General features: G+C 42.5%; 2 protein-coding genes across 2 annotated transcripts in view; both read left to right on the top strand.

Moving 5' to 3' along the window:
• Positions 1-3,959, top strand: part of notch2 (notch receptor 2) — a 40,955-nt gene extending 36,996 nt beyond the window's left edge. The window contains exon 35 of the mRNA XM_010730171.3: positions 494-3,959. Coding sequence (XP_010728473.3) covers positions 494-1,945 — 1,452 coding nt within the window. The 3' untranslated portion in view covers positions 1,946-3,959. The remainder of the gene's footprint in view (positions 1-493) is intronic.
• Positions 3,960-5,873: 1,914 nt separating this feature from the next.
• Positions 5,874-14,910, top strand: slc35a3a (solute carrier family 35 member A3a). Its single transcript, XM_010730170.3, has 8 exons — positions 5,874-6,374; positions 6,490-6,699; positions 8,038-8,192; positions 8,324-8,446; positions 11,407-11,581; positions 12,955-13,073; positions 13,233-13,366; positions 13,475-14,910. Exons 2-8 carry the CDS (start codon positions 6,510-6,512, stop codon positions 13,563-13,565), a joined length of 987 nt encoding a protein of 328 aa, XP_010728472.1. The 5' UTR covers positions 5,874-6,374; positions 6,490-6,509; the 3' UTR covers positions 13,566-14,910.
• Positions 14,911-15,443: the final 533 nt, after the last annotated feature.

Below are 15,443 nucleotides of genomic sequence, written 5' to 3'. Positions count from 1 at the left end.
CTTCAGTCTGCATCTACTAGCAGAAATGTGTCGTACTCATCATTCTTGCATTAAGTTGCTAATTGAACTGCAGGGGAAGCCCAGATATCCTTTATATATTTTCTGAATATTCACTGGCTACACCAAAAACCAAGAAACATCGGCTTTTGACATTAGATGACTAGTTTCAAATTGCCCCAACGCATCTCTGAAAAAACCCCAGAACATTTCAAAGATGGCACAGCGTGGCTCACCAGGATCCTGCAGCTGTGCTTGATGTTGTGTCAGCAAACATGACACACAGCCTTAAAGTCTGTACTCCTCTGTGACTGCTGCGAAGTGCTGGCACCGGGAGAGATTCCCACGACAAATCTGCTGCGTCACATATTAGGGTTCAGTTCACCCACCTTCCTTAAAGAGGGGCTGATGGAGTAAGGAAAGTCAAGCTGTTGTTGTAAAGTACCCTCTTCTATTTTTTTTTTAATCATACATTTTCATTTCTTGCTTCCTTCAGGAGGAGACGCCGCTGTTTCTTGCAGCAAGAGAAGGAAGCTTCGAGGCGGCTCAGGTTCTCCTTGACCACTACTCCAACCGTGACATCACCGATCACCTGGATCGGCTGCCCCGCGACACTGCGCAGGAGCGCATGCATCACGATATAGTGCGTCTGCTGGACCAGTACAATTTGGTTCACAGTCCACACAATGGGCCTAATCACATGGGGGGAGGAGGGAACTCCGTTATGTGCGGGGCCAACGGAGCGGGTTTCATTGGCATGCGACCCGGGCCGCAAGGGAAGAAGAGCAGGAGAGGCGGAGGTGGAGCGAAGGTGGGAGGTGTTGGCGGGGGAGCTAAGGAGCTGAAAGACATGAAGGCGAAGAGAAGAAAGAAGCCTGCTGGAGGTGACACGTCGGGGGTGGTTGCTGGAGTGGGAGGAGGAAGTACAGGAGGTGCAGGAGGAGGGAGCGCGAACGGCGTGAAGGCAGCAGGACTTCCAGAGAGCTCCGTCACCATGTCACCAGTTGACTCTCTGGAATCGCCGCACTCGTACACAGGCGACGTGTCTGGCACCGTCTCCACCACGGCGAACTCGCCTCCGCTCCTCACAAGCCCGACCTCCAGGCCAATGCTGCCCCCTGTCAGCCACATGCTGGGACAGCAGCAGGGCTGGGTCGGCATGACGAAGCACGGTTACAGCGGCCACATGTTCGGCCTTGTACAGCACCAGATGGGTGGATCTCACCCTGGCATGGGCCAACACCACAGCCAGGGCCCGATGCTGACTCCCATGAACGTCACCATGAGCAGAGAGCAGCTGCCACCCATTGTCACGTTCCAGATGATGGCGCCCGGAGGAGGCCAGGCCATGCTGAAGCAATCTCAGCCTGGGCAGGTACAGGTCACACAGTCCCAGGGGCAGAACCAGAATCAGAGTCACTCCCAGCAGGGGCCGGGCCACCTCCACTGCTCCCAGAGTATGATGTACCAGATGCCTGAGCAGATGAGCATGCCGCATGGGCTCTCCCACACCCTGCAGCACGCCCACACCATCAGCCACGGAGGCCACGGAGGGATCGAGAACCAGTCTCGGCCGCTACCTTCTTATCCACCCATGCAGAGCCCCGTAGATAAGTACCCCACACCGCCCTCCCAGCACAGTTACACCACCGCCGGCTCAGAGGGCACCACCCCCGGCCACTCTGCCCACCCACCCAGTGAGCACCCGTATCTCACCCCTTCGCCCGAGTCCCCGGACCCTTGGTCGTCCTCTTCGCCACACTCCAACTCGGACTGGTCTGACGTCACCACCAGCCCCACCCCTCTGGGGAACCCCCACCACGCACTGCCGTCTTCACACCACACACACATTCCAGAGCAGGCGCAGCTGCAGCCGCAGTCGCAATCGCAACAGATGCAGCAGGCCTCTCAACAGCCTCCGCTCGGAAACATGCAGGTGTTTGCATAAAGCCGGCCAGAGGGAAGCGTGAACAGACTGACTTTGGGGTTCTGTGTAGTTTTATAACAACACGTACGATGCTTTTCTGACTTCTCTCGTTAATTCTCTTTGTTCGTTCTTCATTATGATAATCGGTCACCTCCCGTTTTTACATTTTCTTCTCCTCTTTGCACTTAAGAAAACTGTGTGTATAGTTTCTAAAACGTTGTTGAGTATTATCAGCCAGAAAGCAAATGTTCTCAATACCAAAAAAAATAAAATAGCGTGGCGTTAGCTGTCTGTCATAAATCAGTTTTCCACGTTAAGTGCCTTCGATCCCAGCTGAGCGCGCTCCGCTGTCTTGTCAGACTGACTTTTTTTTTTCTCTTCGGCCTTTGGCACCCAAACACAAACTGTTTATTGAGGGATCATCGAGGAACTGCTGACCAGATGGCGGCCAGCTGGTATTGCATCAGAAAAACAGACTGTTGAGATGGACACTGAGACGGGGCGGAGGACGCTCTGCGTTGGAGGACATTGTCATTTTTGTTCTGCTATATGCTATCCTTATTTTTTGTTTAATGTAATAAACCTGCCAATACTAACTCCTCATTGAAACCATTCACCCTATTATTTTTATATACGATGGGTCACATTCAGTCGATGCTTTATCTCAGCAAAACTACCTAGTTGTTGCCTTGTTTTTTTTACTCATGCATTTTTTTTTTATGTGTTAAAGGGGGAATTTGATAAAAATGCTGTTGCATGACTAAAAAGACAAACACCAAGAAAATGACAGATTATATAGAAATGCTCACAGATGCATCTACACTCTACACTTTAGGGCGTTTCTCTGTCAGTAAATGCAGTAAATAAATTCACCTGCACAGTGTATCGCCCGTGTCCTGTTACAAAAAGAGTTGATTCGAGAATCGGATGTTCGTTTTAGATGCAGTTACATGGTGTTTCTCGCCACAGACGGCGCCACTATACTTCACGTGTCGTTGAGGGATTCATTCAGAAGCTTGACTAACTTTATGCAAATACATACATAAGTTTTTAGTATGTTGTATGATGAAATGTACATAGACTTACAGCACATTCTGCTTGTTATCACTGAGCTCGATTCGGCACAGACGTGTCGACTTTTTAAGAAAAATTTCTGCGTCTGTTTTTTATATGAATTCTGTTCGCACTTCTTGAATGATTCTGAATGTTAGAGTTGCGTGGTTTTACCTTTTAAACCGCCTCTTTCTAAGCGTTTTTCTCTCTTCCAAAATCATTTAACCAGTTTTGCCTTTTTGCTTAACTACAATCAGTGTATCTGTGCACCTTTTTTTTTTTTTTTTTTTTTAAGTCATGATTCATAAACCAAGTCTGGAGGTGAGTGAGGTTTAAAGTATTTCTTTTTTCGTCTTCCTTCTTAAAGTTGATGTTGATCATAGCTTTGTGTGACTGCTCTGTAAACACAGACAATCATTCACTGTTTTAATTTTGAAAACTTAAAAAAAAGTGTCTCTAAGACCAAATTCATTTTTATTTTCTACCAAAAAAATTTCACATCTTGTCCACCTTTTGTCAGCTGTTGCCCTCGTTTTAATTAGTGTTGTGGTTAGACACACAGGTCTGATACCTGGTTTGAATTACTACTGCAGTCTGTGAACAAACCAAATCATTCATGTTTCTTCAATAATCCCTTTTTATCTCTGTACTTGACGACGTCCCTGCAGTTTCACGAAACACAGACACTGTACATTGAGGTGTCACGCAGCATTTTTTTATTAAAGAATTGAGCATGTCAGTTCCTGTTCATATGCAAGGCCATGTGTCTATGTTCTGTATATAAAATGTTTTTGTTTTTTTAAAATTGTACTTTCCTCTGTTAACCAAATAGCCTATAATATACATGCCATATGAAGTAGTTGTCACCATGTTTGTATAAGGTAGAACTAAAACTGATGATGAAATATGTTTTGTCTGTTGCAAAAAAACCAAATGATCAACCAAAATGTGCTTCCTGAAATAAAGCCCAGATCTTCATAGATTTTTGCACTCATGTCTTTGTTTTTTTTAAATACACGTCAACAGGTTCAAACACTGTGCAGCAACTTGATTCAATCAATGAATTTTACAGATCACACAGGGTGTCCGCCGGGTATTAAAAAGTATTAAAGCATAGTAAATCAAACTTACTCAATTTATTTATTAACTAAGACAAATTATTATGATTGGAAATTAGTAATAATTGTAGTCCTTGAAACTGATAAATGACTGATAAATTTACTACACATATTGGATATCTACAAGATATAATCAGTTAATTAAATACTCATTTCTTTAGGAAATATACTTCAATGATGAAGTATGTTTTAAAGATATCAGTTGGATTTTTAAGCATTTATTTTAGTACCTTTAACTGAAGCAGTCACTGAATTGATATGCAGAGATTTTTTTTAAGGTAAATTAACTTTTTCTTTATATGTTCAGTTGACTGACAACTTGATGGGAGAGCAGCCATTATTATCAAATTTCTGTGCTGCTATTATTCCCAGTACACCGCTCCAACCGAGTCCCACCACCAGTCAAACTTCCACTGCAGGCATCGCATCTTCTCTGAAAGTCGCTTAGGATAAAAGCGTCAGCTGGCAGCTTTATCCAGGTGACAGAGAGAGCTGGCTGCAGCAGGTAGATGGTGTCAGCGGTTGGCAAACTGCAGCAGATTTAGAAAGGTGGTCACCTGAGGTCTGAGATAGCCCAAACCCAGTCTCCCCAAGAACTGTCTCAATGTGGGACATTAAAGCAACTGGTGTATAGTCATTGAGGACAGACTGATGAGACTTATTTGGGACTGAAACAAAGCAGGATGTCTTCCACAGTATGGGAACCTTCTCCTGCAACGGGCTGAAGAACCCAGCAGGCCTCAAAGGACAGAACTGCTGGTGTTATATATATCTATAGATGTAACACAAAATATTACTTTTTTGAATGATTTTGTTAAAGACAAGAGCAAGAGTGACATGTTTTAAACTTAAATGTTAACAGCATTACTGCATTACTCATAATAGATCATGTTTAAAATGAACATGAGGAACTGGTTTTTATATTTGTTCACGCCTGATTGGTTTAGATTTGGTGACACTGCCATTTATATATATATATATATATATATATATATATATATATATATATATATATCTATATATATATATCATATTATATATATGAAAAACAAATTGTTACAGACATTTTGTTTATAACTTTTATTGTTAATTTCTTCATTTTTAAAATGTTGTTCACACTGATTGGTCTAGATTTGGTGACACTGCCATATAATATTATATATATATTATATATATATATATATATAATATATCTATATCTATATATAGATAGATAGATAGATAGATAGATAGATAGATAGATAGATAGATAGATAGATAGAGTGACAATGAAAACAAAATTGTTACAGAACTTTTATTGTTAATTTCTCCATTTTTAAAATGTTAGTATTGGCCCCCGGATGGACACCCTTCATCTAACACAGGGGTCTTCAACCAGGGGTCCGTGACCCCTATAAGGGGTCTGCAGAGCTACTGCAGGGGGTCCGCCAATCCTATAAGGGGTCTGCAGAGCTACTGCAGGGGGTCCGCCAATTTTGTCATAATAAATGACAATTTTCACCAAAATAATTTGTGAGAATTAAAAAAAAAGAATGATATTAAGTAAACTGTCATTAATTTGCAATGATACGCTACTTTAAATAACTTGAAATAAATTATCACATTATGCATGAACGTTTTATCAATCGTAAACACATGTAGGATAATAACCCAGTATATAAGTAGATTCATAAGGTGAAATAAAAGGTGAATAAAGTAAATAAAAAAAGGCCAGGCTTAAAATGTGACACGCACACAAAATAATGAATTACATGTGGGGGTCTCTGCTCTGTTTGTCTCTCGTCCTTGGGGGGCTGAGAAAGGCTGATACTCTCCGTGTGGTGCTGTTCGGTGCCGGTCCATCGGGGTGGCGCTGCCTCGCACAGGAAGCTTTGACACGGAGACGAGGAAGAAATCTGTACACGGAAGTCCTGCAGGATTTTTTTTTTTTTACATGCATGAGATTTGAGTGTTGTTTGTGGACTCCTCGGTGTAATTCACCTCTTTTGTCTGACGGGTTAGTTGAGGCGTGTTGACGCGTAAAGATGGCACAGCCGGCGTGGAGACCTCTGGTGAGATAATCGGCAGACGCTTGAGATCCAGTCCGGGTCAATGGACGCCAGGACCTGCTGAAGTGCTGCTGTTTTGACAGCTGGGGTTTGAAGACTCGGGTACCTGGTCAGAGCCAGCTAAAGGAGAGACAAGACCCGAGATTTAAAGAGTAGAAAGCGGGGTTGGGTTTATGTAGAGACGGATATCTACGACGCAAAGAGCTCCTCTGACCTCTGCTTGTTTAGTCTGTGAGTAAATAAAAACTCATTTTATTTCTAAGAAAATCTTCCTTATGTTTCTCTCCAACACTATTTAAAGCCCTGACTGCTTATTCATATCCACACTCTCCTTTCTTGTGTCCAGCTCCACACCGACCCCTGGTCATGGCCTCATCCCGGTTGAAGTACCTCTCTCTGGGCGTGCTGGTGTTCCAGACCACCTCCCTGGTGCTCACCATGCGGTACTCCCGCACCCTGCAGGCTGAAGGCCCTCGGTACCTGGCCTCCTCAGCTGTGGTGGTGGCCGAGGTCATGAAGATCCTCGCCTGTGTGCTGCTCGTCTTCAAGGAGCACAGTGAGTGCACATTTAACCATTAACAGGGCTTAACCCATTATCTTCATTATAGCATAATAATCTAATGTAATGTTTTTATTGATTTATTCTGAGGGCTATAAGGTGTCAGACAGTGTTTAAAAATGAAACACCATAAGCTGTAGTATGGTCCAACACCCTGAAAATGACATTAAAGTTGATATAAAAGCAGCAAAATTAATATTTGAGGAGCAGCTTATGTTTTTTTTTTCTCTTTGCTCAATTGATTTATCGGTTTGTCAGCCCTAAGCATGAAGAATGCAATGCTGATATTCATAAAACTACACAAATATTAAAGTGGCACACAAATATTACACAAAAAAGCAACAGCTAATGTAAATTATAAAATATAACAAGGTCAGGCAATAAAAGCTAGTGCTGGATATTAGTGAAATGTTTTAATAAGCTGTAAAACATTTGTTTTCTTTGTGCGGTTAGTCCAAAAGTCTCACAGTGTCGTCTGAACACAAGCAACCGCTCAATAATTTACTGTCTAAAATTGGTGAAATTCTTTAAATTTAAATCCAAAACTGTCTGATCAAGTTTTTCAAGTTTCCTGCTCAGACTAAAAATGCAAATGTTGAGATCTGTGGATCGGATTTGTCAGGTTTCTTTCTTTGAGTTGCACTCATCCTGAGTGTCTGATGTAAAAAAAAAAAAACAGGTTCGCTGAATTATCTCTAAAACCTGGAAGCCGCTCGGATCTGAAACCTGGACTGATGTGACAAGAACCATTACATTACATTTAGTCGTTTTAGCTTTTATCTAAAACAACTCACAAAAAAAGGGAAATATGTCAAGGTACAGTGCGACAAGGACGTGTTAGTGCAGCATGAAGGACGACTCGCGTAGAAACAAGCAACAGTTTGAGAGGGAGGATAGATTTATCATCTATCATCAGATGTTGGTAGTGCTAGGAGAGGAGGTACTCTCTGAAGAGCTGGATCTACAGTACAGGAGGTGGTTGAAGGTATAGAGGGACGCTCCTGATCTGTTAGGAAATAACAGATGAGAAAAGTTTGGATTGACCTGAGCTAGACGTCGTTCATTTGAGGAGCATAATGGTCAGGAGGTAACATATGCCTGTAATAAGGGCATCGAACATGTGCCCTCTGACATAAAGCAGTAAACCTGCTCCCCAGGCCACGAGGAAAATACAGAAAGTGACCATTTTACTCAGTCATCTTTGCCTAATTATGAACATGCAGACATGTTCAGATCTTATACAGGTGACCTCACCTCCCAGTACATCCCGCCAGAGCTGGCAGACAAATTAAATTTCTCTATATCTGTCGGTCTAACTCTGTTTTCATTCCTCAGGTTACAGCATGCGAGCTCTGAACAGCGTCCTGCGTCAGGAAATTATCCACAAACCTGTAGAAACACTGAAACTTGCGATCCCGTCTGGGATCTACACACTGCAGAACAACCTGCTGTACGTCGCCTTGTCCAACCTGGACGCAGCCACCTATCAGGTACGGCAGAGGGCGTGATGGATGGGAGCTTAAACTAAAGAGACTCACACAGGAACTGATGTGTGTTTCTCAGCCACTTAGCAATTAGTGTTCATGCATTATTTACAGTTTTCTCACTTTGTCTCCATCAGGTGACATACCAGCTGAAGATCCTGACCACAGCTCTGTTCTCAGTGTCGATGCTGGGCCGCAGGCTCGGCGTCTACCAGTGGCTCTCACTGCTGATTCTTATGGCTGGAGTGGCTCTCGTGCAGGTCTGGTACAGCTTCTTGTCTGTTTACTACTTGGGCCCCGCCCGTGAGTTCCTGCTCGGCCCAGAGGTTTTACACACTTTTATTTGCTCAAGGAGCGTTTCACAAACATTAATCCCGGATCGAGAATTCATAATAGAAAGAGTCATAATTGACATTGTTTGCAGTTCTAGTGTGTCAACAGACATCTGCATCAGACCTACATGTCACTCTGAAACAGAGTTAAACCTTTTTATTCAGCATTTCTGTGATATTTCTTCCCCCAATTACAATACCTATTTACTCTTTGTGTGGACAATGGAGTTAAAGAAGTTTTTCTTTTTCTTTTTTCCACACGTTTCTTTCTCAAAGCAGCCACGTTTGAATAGATGATGTTTAGTTTCAGGGACACGGTGTGCTTAGGAAATCCTGCGGTTGTATATTCTGGTCTAACTATTCCTTCAGGAGAGAGATCGGCAGTACGCCAGTAATTCACTCCAGAGTTTGCTAGTCGAACCTTTCTTTCTGATTACCGACTGTGGAGCCGGAAAACCAGGATAGATTTGTGAGTTTGGTCATTCTCAGCATGTTCCTTCTACTTCTTGTTATATATCTGTACTTATTTACTCAGCCCCTCCTGAAGAAAATCCATCTTTGTTAGAGAGAAAGAAAGAGAGTTTGGCCAGTTCTGTAGGTGTCACTTTGTGTAATTAAGCGTTTACTCAGCTGTGTGTTGGGAGCGTTCCCATTTTTATTTTTAATTATTGTGTGATCTCTAATTTCTTCTCGTGGCCAGATAAAGAAAAGAAACTCTTACTGTCGGTGGGAGTTCTCTCTCTCTATGTGTGTGAAGGTTAAATAAATAAAAGATAACGAGACCCTGAACTTGTTGTGTAAGTATAATATTGGCTACCAGTGGTTACGAGGGATGTGCTGATGAATGATGAAGTGTTGACCGTCGTGATATCACCTCCTCCTCCTCCTCCTTGGCAAAACAAATAAAAAGCCAGTCAGTTATAATCACACCGGATGTGATCTTAATATTGTCTGAGCTCAGACAGACGCACAATGAACGAGGATCATAAATCTACAGGATCAGACAGGTAGAAACATTTACTCCCAAACTGTATAACCGAGCTGTTTCTCCACGACACCTCTTTAAGGCTCCAATAACAGACCATCACATCAGATATGTTATTAACACGCAGCCATAGCACCTATCCTGTTTGCAAACACCTACAAACGGATAAACGAGCGGAAAAAGCCAGCATGAATCTGCTGAGAATTAATTGGAGTGTTTTAATGCAACATCGCACTGTTTGTTTTCAAGGTTTGTGCTGTTAGTTCTCACTCAGCGGGGTTTGTTTTGTCAGAACTATAGAGGTGGAAGGCAAACAGTGTCTTGTTCCAAAGCTTATAGAAATGATCTTTACCAAACAATGAAAAAGTGCAGCAGCTACAACAATACTTTTCTTACCTTGCACAACCAGAGATCATCATCTTTTTTTTTTCTTTTCTTTTTTTTTTTATATTCCCCTCCTGCATTAACACACCTTTTCCTGCTTACTGCAGCACATAGCGCAGGAACTCAAACTCTGCAGTATTTTTACAACTTGGCAAAGTCGTGAAGATGCCTTTTGTGTGAATTTCAGGTACCCGGCATTATTATAGATTCAAAGAGATTCAAGTGTTCAGACCTTACTAAGAAAATACTCGTAGAAGATTCATCGGTTTTATGATAGGAGCTGTTCGACAGTTTGTGCTTACATGTTCTGTTTTGGCGTCCTCTCTGTACACCGAAGGAGTTTGACATTTTGAGAAATATGTTGATTCACTTTCTTGCCAAGAGCTTAATAAGAAAATCAATACCACTCTCATGTCTGTCCCTTAAAGATCCACTGTGTCAGATTTAGGAGGCTCTGTTCATCGAATATGTCAGAAATGTAATATATGATGCACAACTTTGTTTTAATTAGTGAATAATCACCTGGAAATAATAGAATGAGCTTTTTTATATCAGCAACACGGTTCCTCATCCATGGATGTCCGCCGTGTTTCTACAGTAGGCCAAACTAAACTTTTTTTCGGCATCATATTTTTATCATTCTTTAGTATTTTTCAAAAGCAGAAGTCAAGAAATGTTGAGAACAAATCTGGTCGCAAAACAGGGCCGATTTATAGAAGTAAACTGACCAGAAGAAGTAAGTCATGTGGCTAGTTGGCGTTGCCTAACAGTTTTCTGTTGAGTATAAGCGTGAGGGTGTTTCCACATATCTGCGACCTTTTTCTTAATTTTTATTTCTTTTTTCCATGTGTTGATTTATAACAGGGGTCTCCAACCTGTTCCACAAAGGGCCGGTGTGGCTGCAGGTTTTTGTTCCAACCAACCAAGAGCACACAGTTTGACCAATCAACTCTCTGAAGACTGAGATCAGTTGATTAAATAAGTCAAGTCTGGTGTGCTGCTGTAAAAACCTGCAGCCACACCGGCCCTTTGTGGAACAGGTTGGACACCCCTGATTTATAAGAATAAACAGTCATGCTGGGCTCTTGGCTCCTCTTTTTGGCCAACGCAGTTATTCCCTAACGGGAGGGCGAGTGGAGGGGGTTGCAATCTGCTACTACACCTCTGGATGGCACAAAATCCTACACACTCATACTTTAAATATCCGGCTACATTTTGCAGAGGGTTAATTTAACGTAGCACAAACACTGGAAATGGGGAGGAAACAGCTAGCCTGGCCTAAGGTTTAATATTTTGACTTATATTCAGGTCTACTTAGTAGCTTTCAATCACAGCTTGCAGTCTTCCTCAGTGGATTTTAGTAGACAGCTTCTGGGATGACTGTCTCCATCAGCTGAGGAGAACCAATGGAAGCATCTGAAAGAAGAAAAACAGCTTGAATCTAATGTTTCCAAGAACAAGAACAAACTTTGAAGCTCAATCCTTATTGTAATCCAAAGGGTTTGTCTTGTGTTTGCAGTGGCCCTCTGAGTCCTCAGCGACCCCGGAGAAGGAGGCCCTCTCCGCAGGCTCCCAGTTTGTCGGTGTGACAGCGGTTCTGGTGGCGTGCTGCTCCAGCGGGTTCGCTGGTGTCTACTTTGAGAAGATCCTAAAGGAGAGCAAACAGAGCGTCTGGGTCCGCAACATTCAGCTAGGTCAGTGTCCAGTCAGTCTGTCCAGTCAGTCTTGAACAGCTGTTCTTACGTATAAAATATAAGTAAATGCACTGGAAACTAATGTTCATTTGATCAATGCACGTCCATCAATAATGTTGCAAGCTGTTGTTGAACAGATTGAAAAAGGCTGTTTCTGAAGCAAGCTTATGTGTGTGTGTTTGTGTGTGTGTGTGTGTGCGCAGTTTCTTTTGGTCCCTGCACAGAAAGCCAGCTGGGCTTTTTACCTCCGATATGTTTCTGTTAAGATGAATGTTCCTGTCTAATTTATTTTTACCCCGGAGCGTGTGAAGCATGTGTTAAAGTCTCCTGCGATTGCTGGTGTGAACTCGGAGCTTTTTCACCTGCATTAAATGTTGGAACCTAGATCTGCAACAAGAGCGGTGAAGAACATGCTGTGTGTTTTTATTATGTCGTCGTCGTTGTCATTGGTTGTAAGTGTGGTACAAGAACATGTGGAGTGTTGATCTGACAAAAACAAGCAATTTGAAGGTGTCACCTTCTGTTTTTGACAGGTTTTTTTGTTTTACAACAGTTAAATAAGAGGAAACATAATTGAAAATTAAATTGTTATTTACAGCCTTAATAGAAAATAGGAGATAAAAGCACAATAGCTGGAGTACATGGTGCGCCAAGATATGAAAGATAGTTCGGGCGAAAAGGTTTATTTGCCTTCTTGTTAAGAGTTAGGTGAGAAGATGCCACTCTCGTGTTGGTACACCAAGTAGGAAACCATAGCCGGGAAAGGTTTAGCCTTAGCTGACTTTAAAAGAGTTGAACCAGGACGACACAGCTCTGTCTGAAAGTAACAAACCTCTTCATCGACATGTCACAGCTGGTCTGTTTAATCATCAGCGTCAAATTGTGGTTTCATGGATATGTGCCGGAGTATTTCACAGTCAGACCAACCTCCGAAGCCTATGCAGAAGTGCCAAAAACTGCAGTTCCCCAAACGTCCACTTGAGGTCGGCTACAGAACGAGTGAATCTCCATAAGCCCCCATGTTAAAATGTGCAACTTCACAGCAGAAATAAACATGTTTACAGCCTGGTACAAAAAACAGTTTTGGTCTCTATAGCTAACTTCCCAGGTCATGACAACTGTACTGAGTCTGAATTTTTGTAGAACTCACTTGCTCAAATTATATTAAAGCTTAAAGTTATACAGAATTAACAGTGTGGCTACTTCGATTGCCAGATTGGTGCCGTTACAGATGGCTTGTTTGAGCACCCAGGCGCCATTCAGGCTATAGGTCCGCCAACTAAATTTGCCTCTGAGCACAAAGTCTTGGTCTGAGTTTCTCTCTTGAAAAGTGTTATTTGAATGTGTAGTTTTACTTCTGTGCGTGTTTCCAGGGATGTTCGGCCTTGTGTTCGGCCTCTTTGGGATGCTGGCCTATGATGGAGAGAGGGTGAAGGAGTCGGGAATGTTCCAGGGATACAACACCATCACCTGGACTGTCGTGGCGCTGCAGGTAACGCTTCCTCCACTGCCAGCTTTCCACCAAAACTGTCAAATATATTATCGAGCCTCTTGGGTAATAGAGTTTTTATTTCACGGATCAGGCCCCCCCGTCGGCCCGTACAGGTCATGCCTTCGTCCATCTGTGTCTGTGTGTTTGTTGTTTCTCCAGGCGCTGGGTGGTCTGGTCATAGCAGCGGTCATCAAGTATGCAGACAACATCCTCAAGGGCTTTGCTACATCGCTCTCCATCATCCTGTCAACGCTCATATCGTACTTCTGGCTACAGGACTTCGACCCCACTGGGTAGAGGATACTCTCGCTGCTTCTCTCTGTCTTTTGTGTCTTTTTGTTTTTATTTCTCACAATCACAATTTCCCAAAGCTGACGTTGTTGTCTGTCTGTCGTCCACAGGGTGTTTTTCTTGGGGGCCATTTTGGTCATCGCGGCCACTTTCTTGTACGGCTACGAAGGCAAGTCGTCCCCCAACCCCAGCAGGGCGTAGGACACTCACGGCTGATACTACAGCAGCGGTAGGAGGTCCTGTTGAAGCGTCAAGACGTGGAGGGTAAAAGCAGGACAAGAGGGCTGGAGGAAAAGAAGGGGAAAGGTCTTTATTGTATATTGTGATCAGAAAAAGGAGGAGACAGAGCAGGGGAGGAGTAGGAAGAAGAGGAGGAGGAGGTAAGCAGATTGGGACCTGAAGATGGGGAGGTTAAAAACAAACAACAAAAAAAAAGCACAATGCTGTGATGGGTCTCACACACCAAAAGTGCCTCAGCTGAGAACGGTAACCAGTGAGAGAAGAAAACTGTTTATTAATATCGCTGTAGAGAAAAAGCCTGGCTGCCACACCTCCAAATCTGGAGAGATATTCTCGACAGGACCGACTGTCGAGGCTGTTTGACTGCCAGTCACTGTTACTGCCACATCGCTCACACCTGTACAGTAAAAAGTTTCAGAGGCAGACAGGCAGGAGTTTCTAAAGCTTCTTCAAAACCATATTTTTTTAGATGTAGCGTTTACATTAGAGCTGCAGTATTTAAAGCTCTCTTTTTTTTCGGTCCCACTTTGAGCTCTGAAAGCACATTTCCCTCCCTGAAATGAGCCTTCCCAGCTGATGTTTCCTCTAAAGCTGTGTACACTACTGCAAGCTGTCACGATCAAATGGTCAAGCTTAGCGTAAGTCTGCTACAGAGGTAGGATTTGTACACGGTTTAAGAGACCTGTCTGCCTGGGAGGCGCACTCGGGGCAAGAAAAAATAAATAAAAAAAGAACAAATCGATGCACTGCGAGCCGTTTAGACACAGGTAGTCGACGTGACCATAACTAGTATTGTTTCCTTAATCACGGCTCTCACGTTGGGTTCTGTTCAGCTATTTTTGGAAACAGTTTTTGTTGCCAAGCAACATATAGTCACTGATATGTCTTTGATAACATACAGCTCCTGTCTCCATGACAGAACTGTTAACCGTTACTGTAGGACTCTGGTCTGTCTGTGTCTGGTGGCGTTTAATGTTTGACAGTAATCTGGGTGTATGAGTAAACTGTTACAGGAATAAACTAATCAAACTCTACAGAAATACTGCTCTAGGTCGTAACAGGGGGTTATCAATCGAAGGGAAAAGTTTGATTATGTGGTGAAGATTGAAAAATAAATAAATAAATCATGTTAACCTTGAGTGTAAATAATAGCACCATTTTTAAATTGTAATCTATGAATCTCAATGAATTGTCTGTTTAACTTATTCGTTCATTAATTAGACTCTTCAAAGCCACTGATTACAAACTTCCTGTGTTTGTGTAACAATATATTCTTTTGATTTTGTGGCAAAGTTTAAAAAAAAAATATCTTGAATGTGGCCCGGCTAAGTCTGAACTGACTGATTTGCTGATACTGATTTTACATCAGACATATTCGAGGCATTATTTACTCAGAAAGGAACGTTGGATTGTACGTTTTGACTCGTGTTTTTCTTCTGAAACTACTTTTTTTGTTTTCTTTTCTTGGGATAAAGCGGGTATAATTAATAACTTTATTATTTTAATTACCGATATGTGAATCTTTTATAAAAGAAACATGTTTCCTTTTAACTTTTCTGAATGTGTTATTGTGTCGTGTCTCTCCTGCTGGATCTTGTTCTCACTAAAACACACACATTTCTAAATCTCAAACTGCTCAAATTAAAAGGCATCTAAATGATGTCTGATTTACACGTCTAAGTTGATACTTTGCATGTTGCGTTAGCGCTGCGAGACACCCTGAATAAATTCACACTTCTGTATTTTTGGCATTTGTTTTAATGGGTTTAAAAACACTGCATGCAAAAGCCAGACAGTCTGAGAGAAAGGACTGTAACACACCAAGAGTTTCATGTCCTT

The sequence above is a fragment of the Larimichthys crocea genome, chromosome XVII (genome assembly GCF_000972845.2).
Source record: "Larimichthys crocea isolate SSNF chromosome XVII, L_crocea_2.0, whole genome shotgun sequence".
NCBI classification, from domain to species: domain Eukaryota; kingdom Metazoa; phylum Chordata; class Actinopteri; family Sciaenidae; genus Larimichthys; species Larimichthys crocea.
Note: the sequence above shows the minus strand (reverse complement) of the source record. Positions and strands in the feature narration are given on the sequence as shown.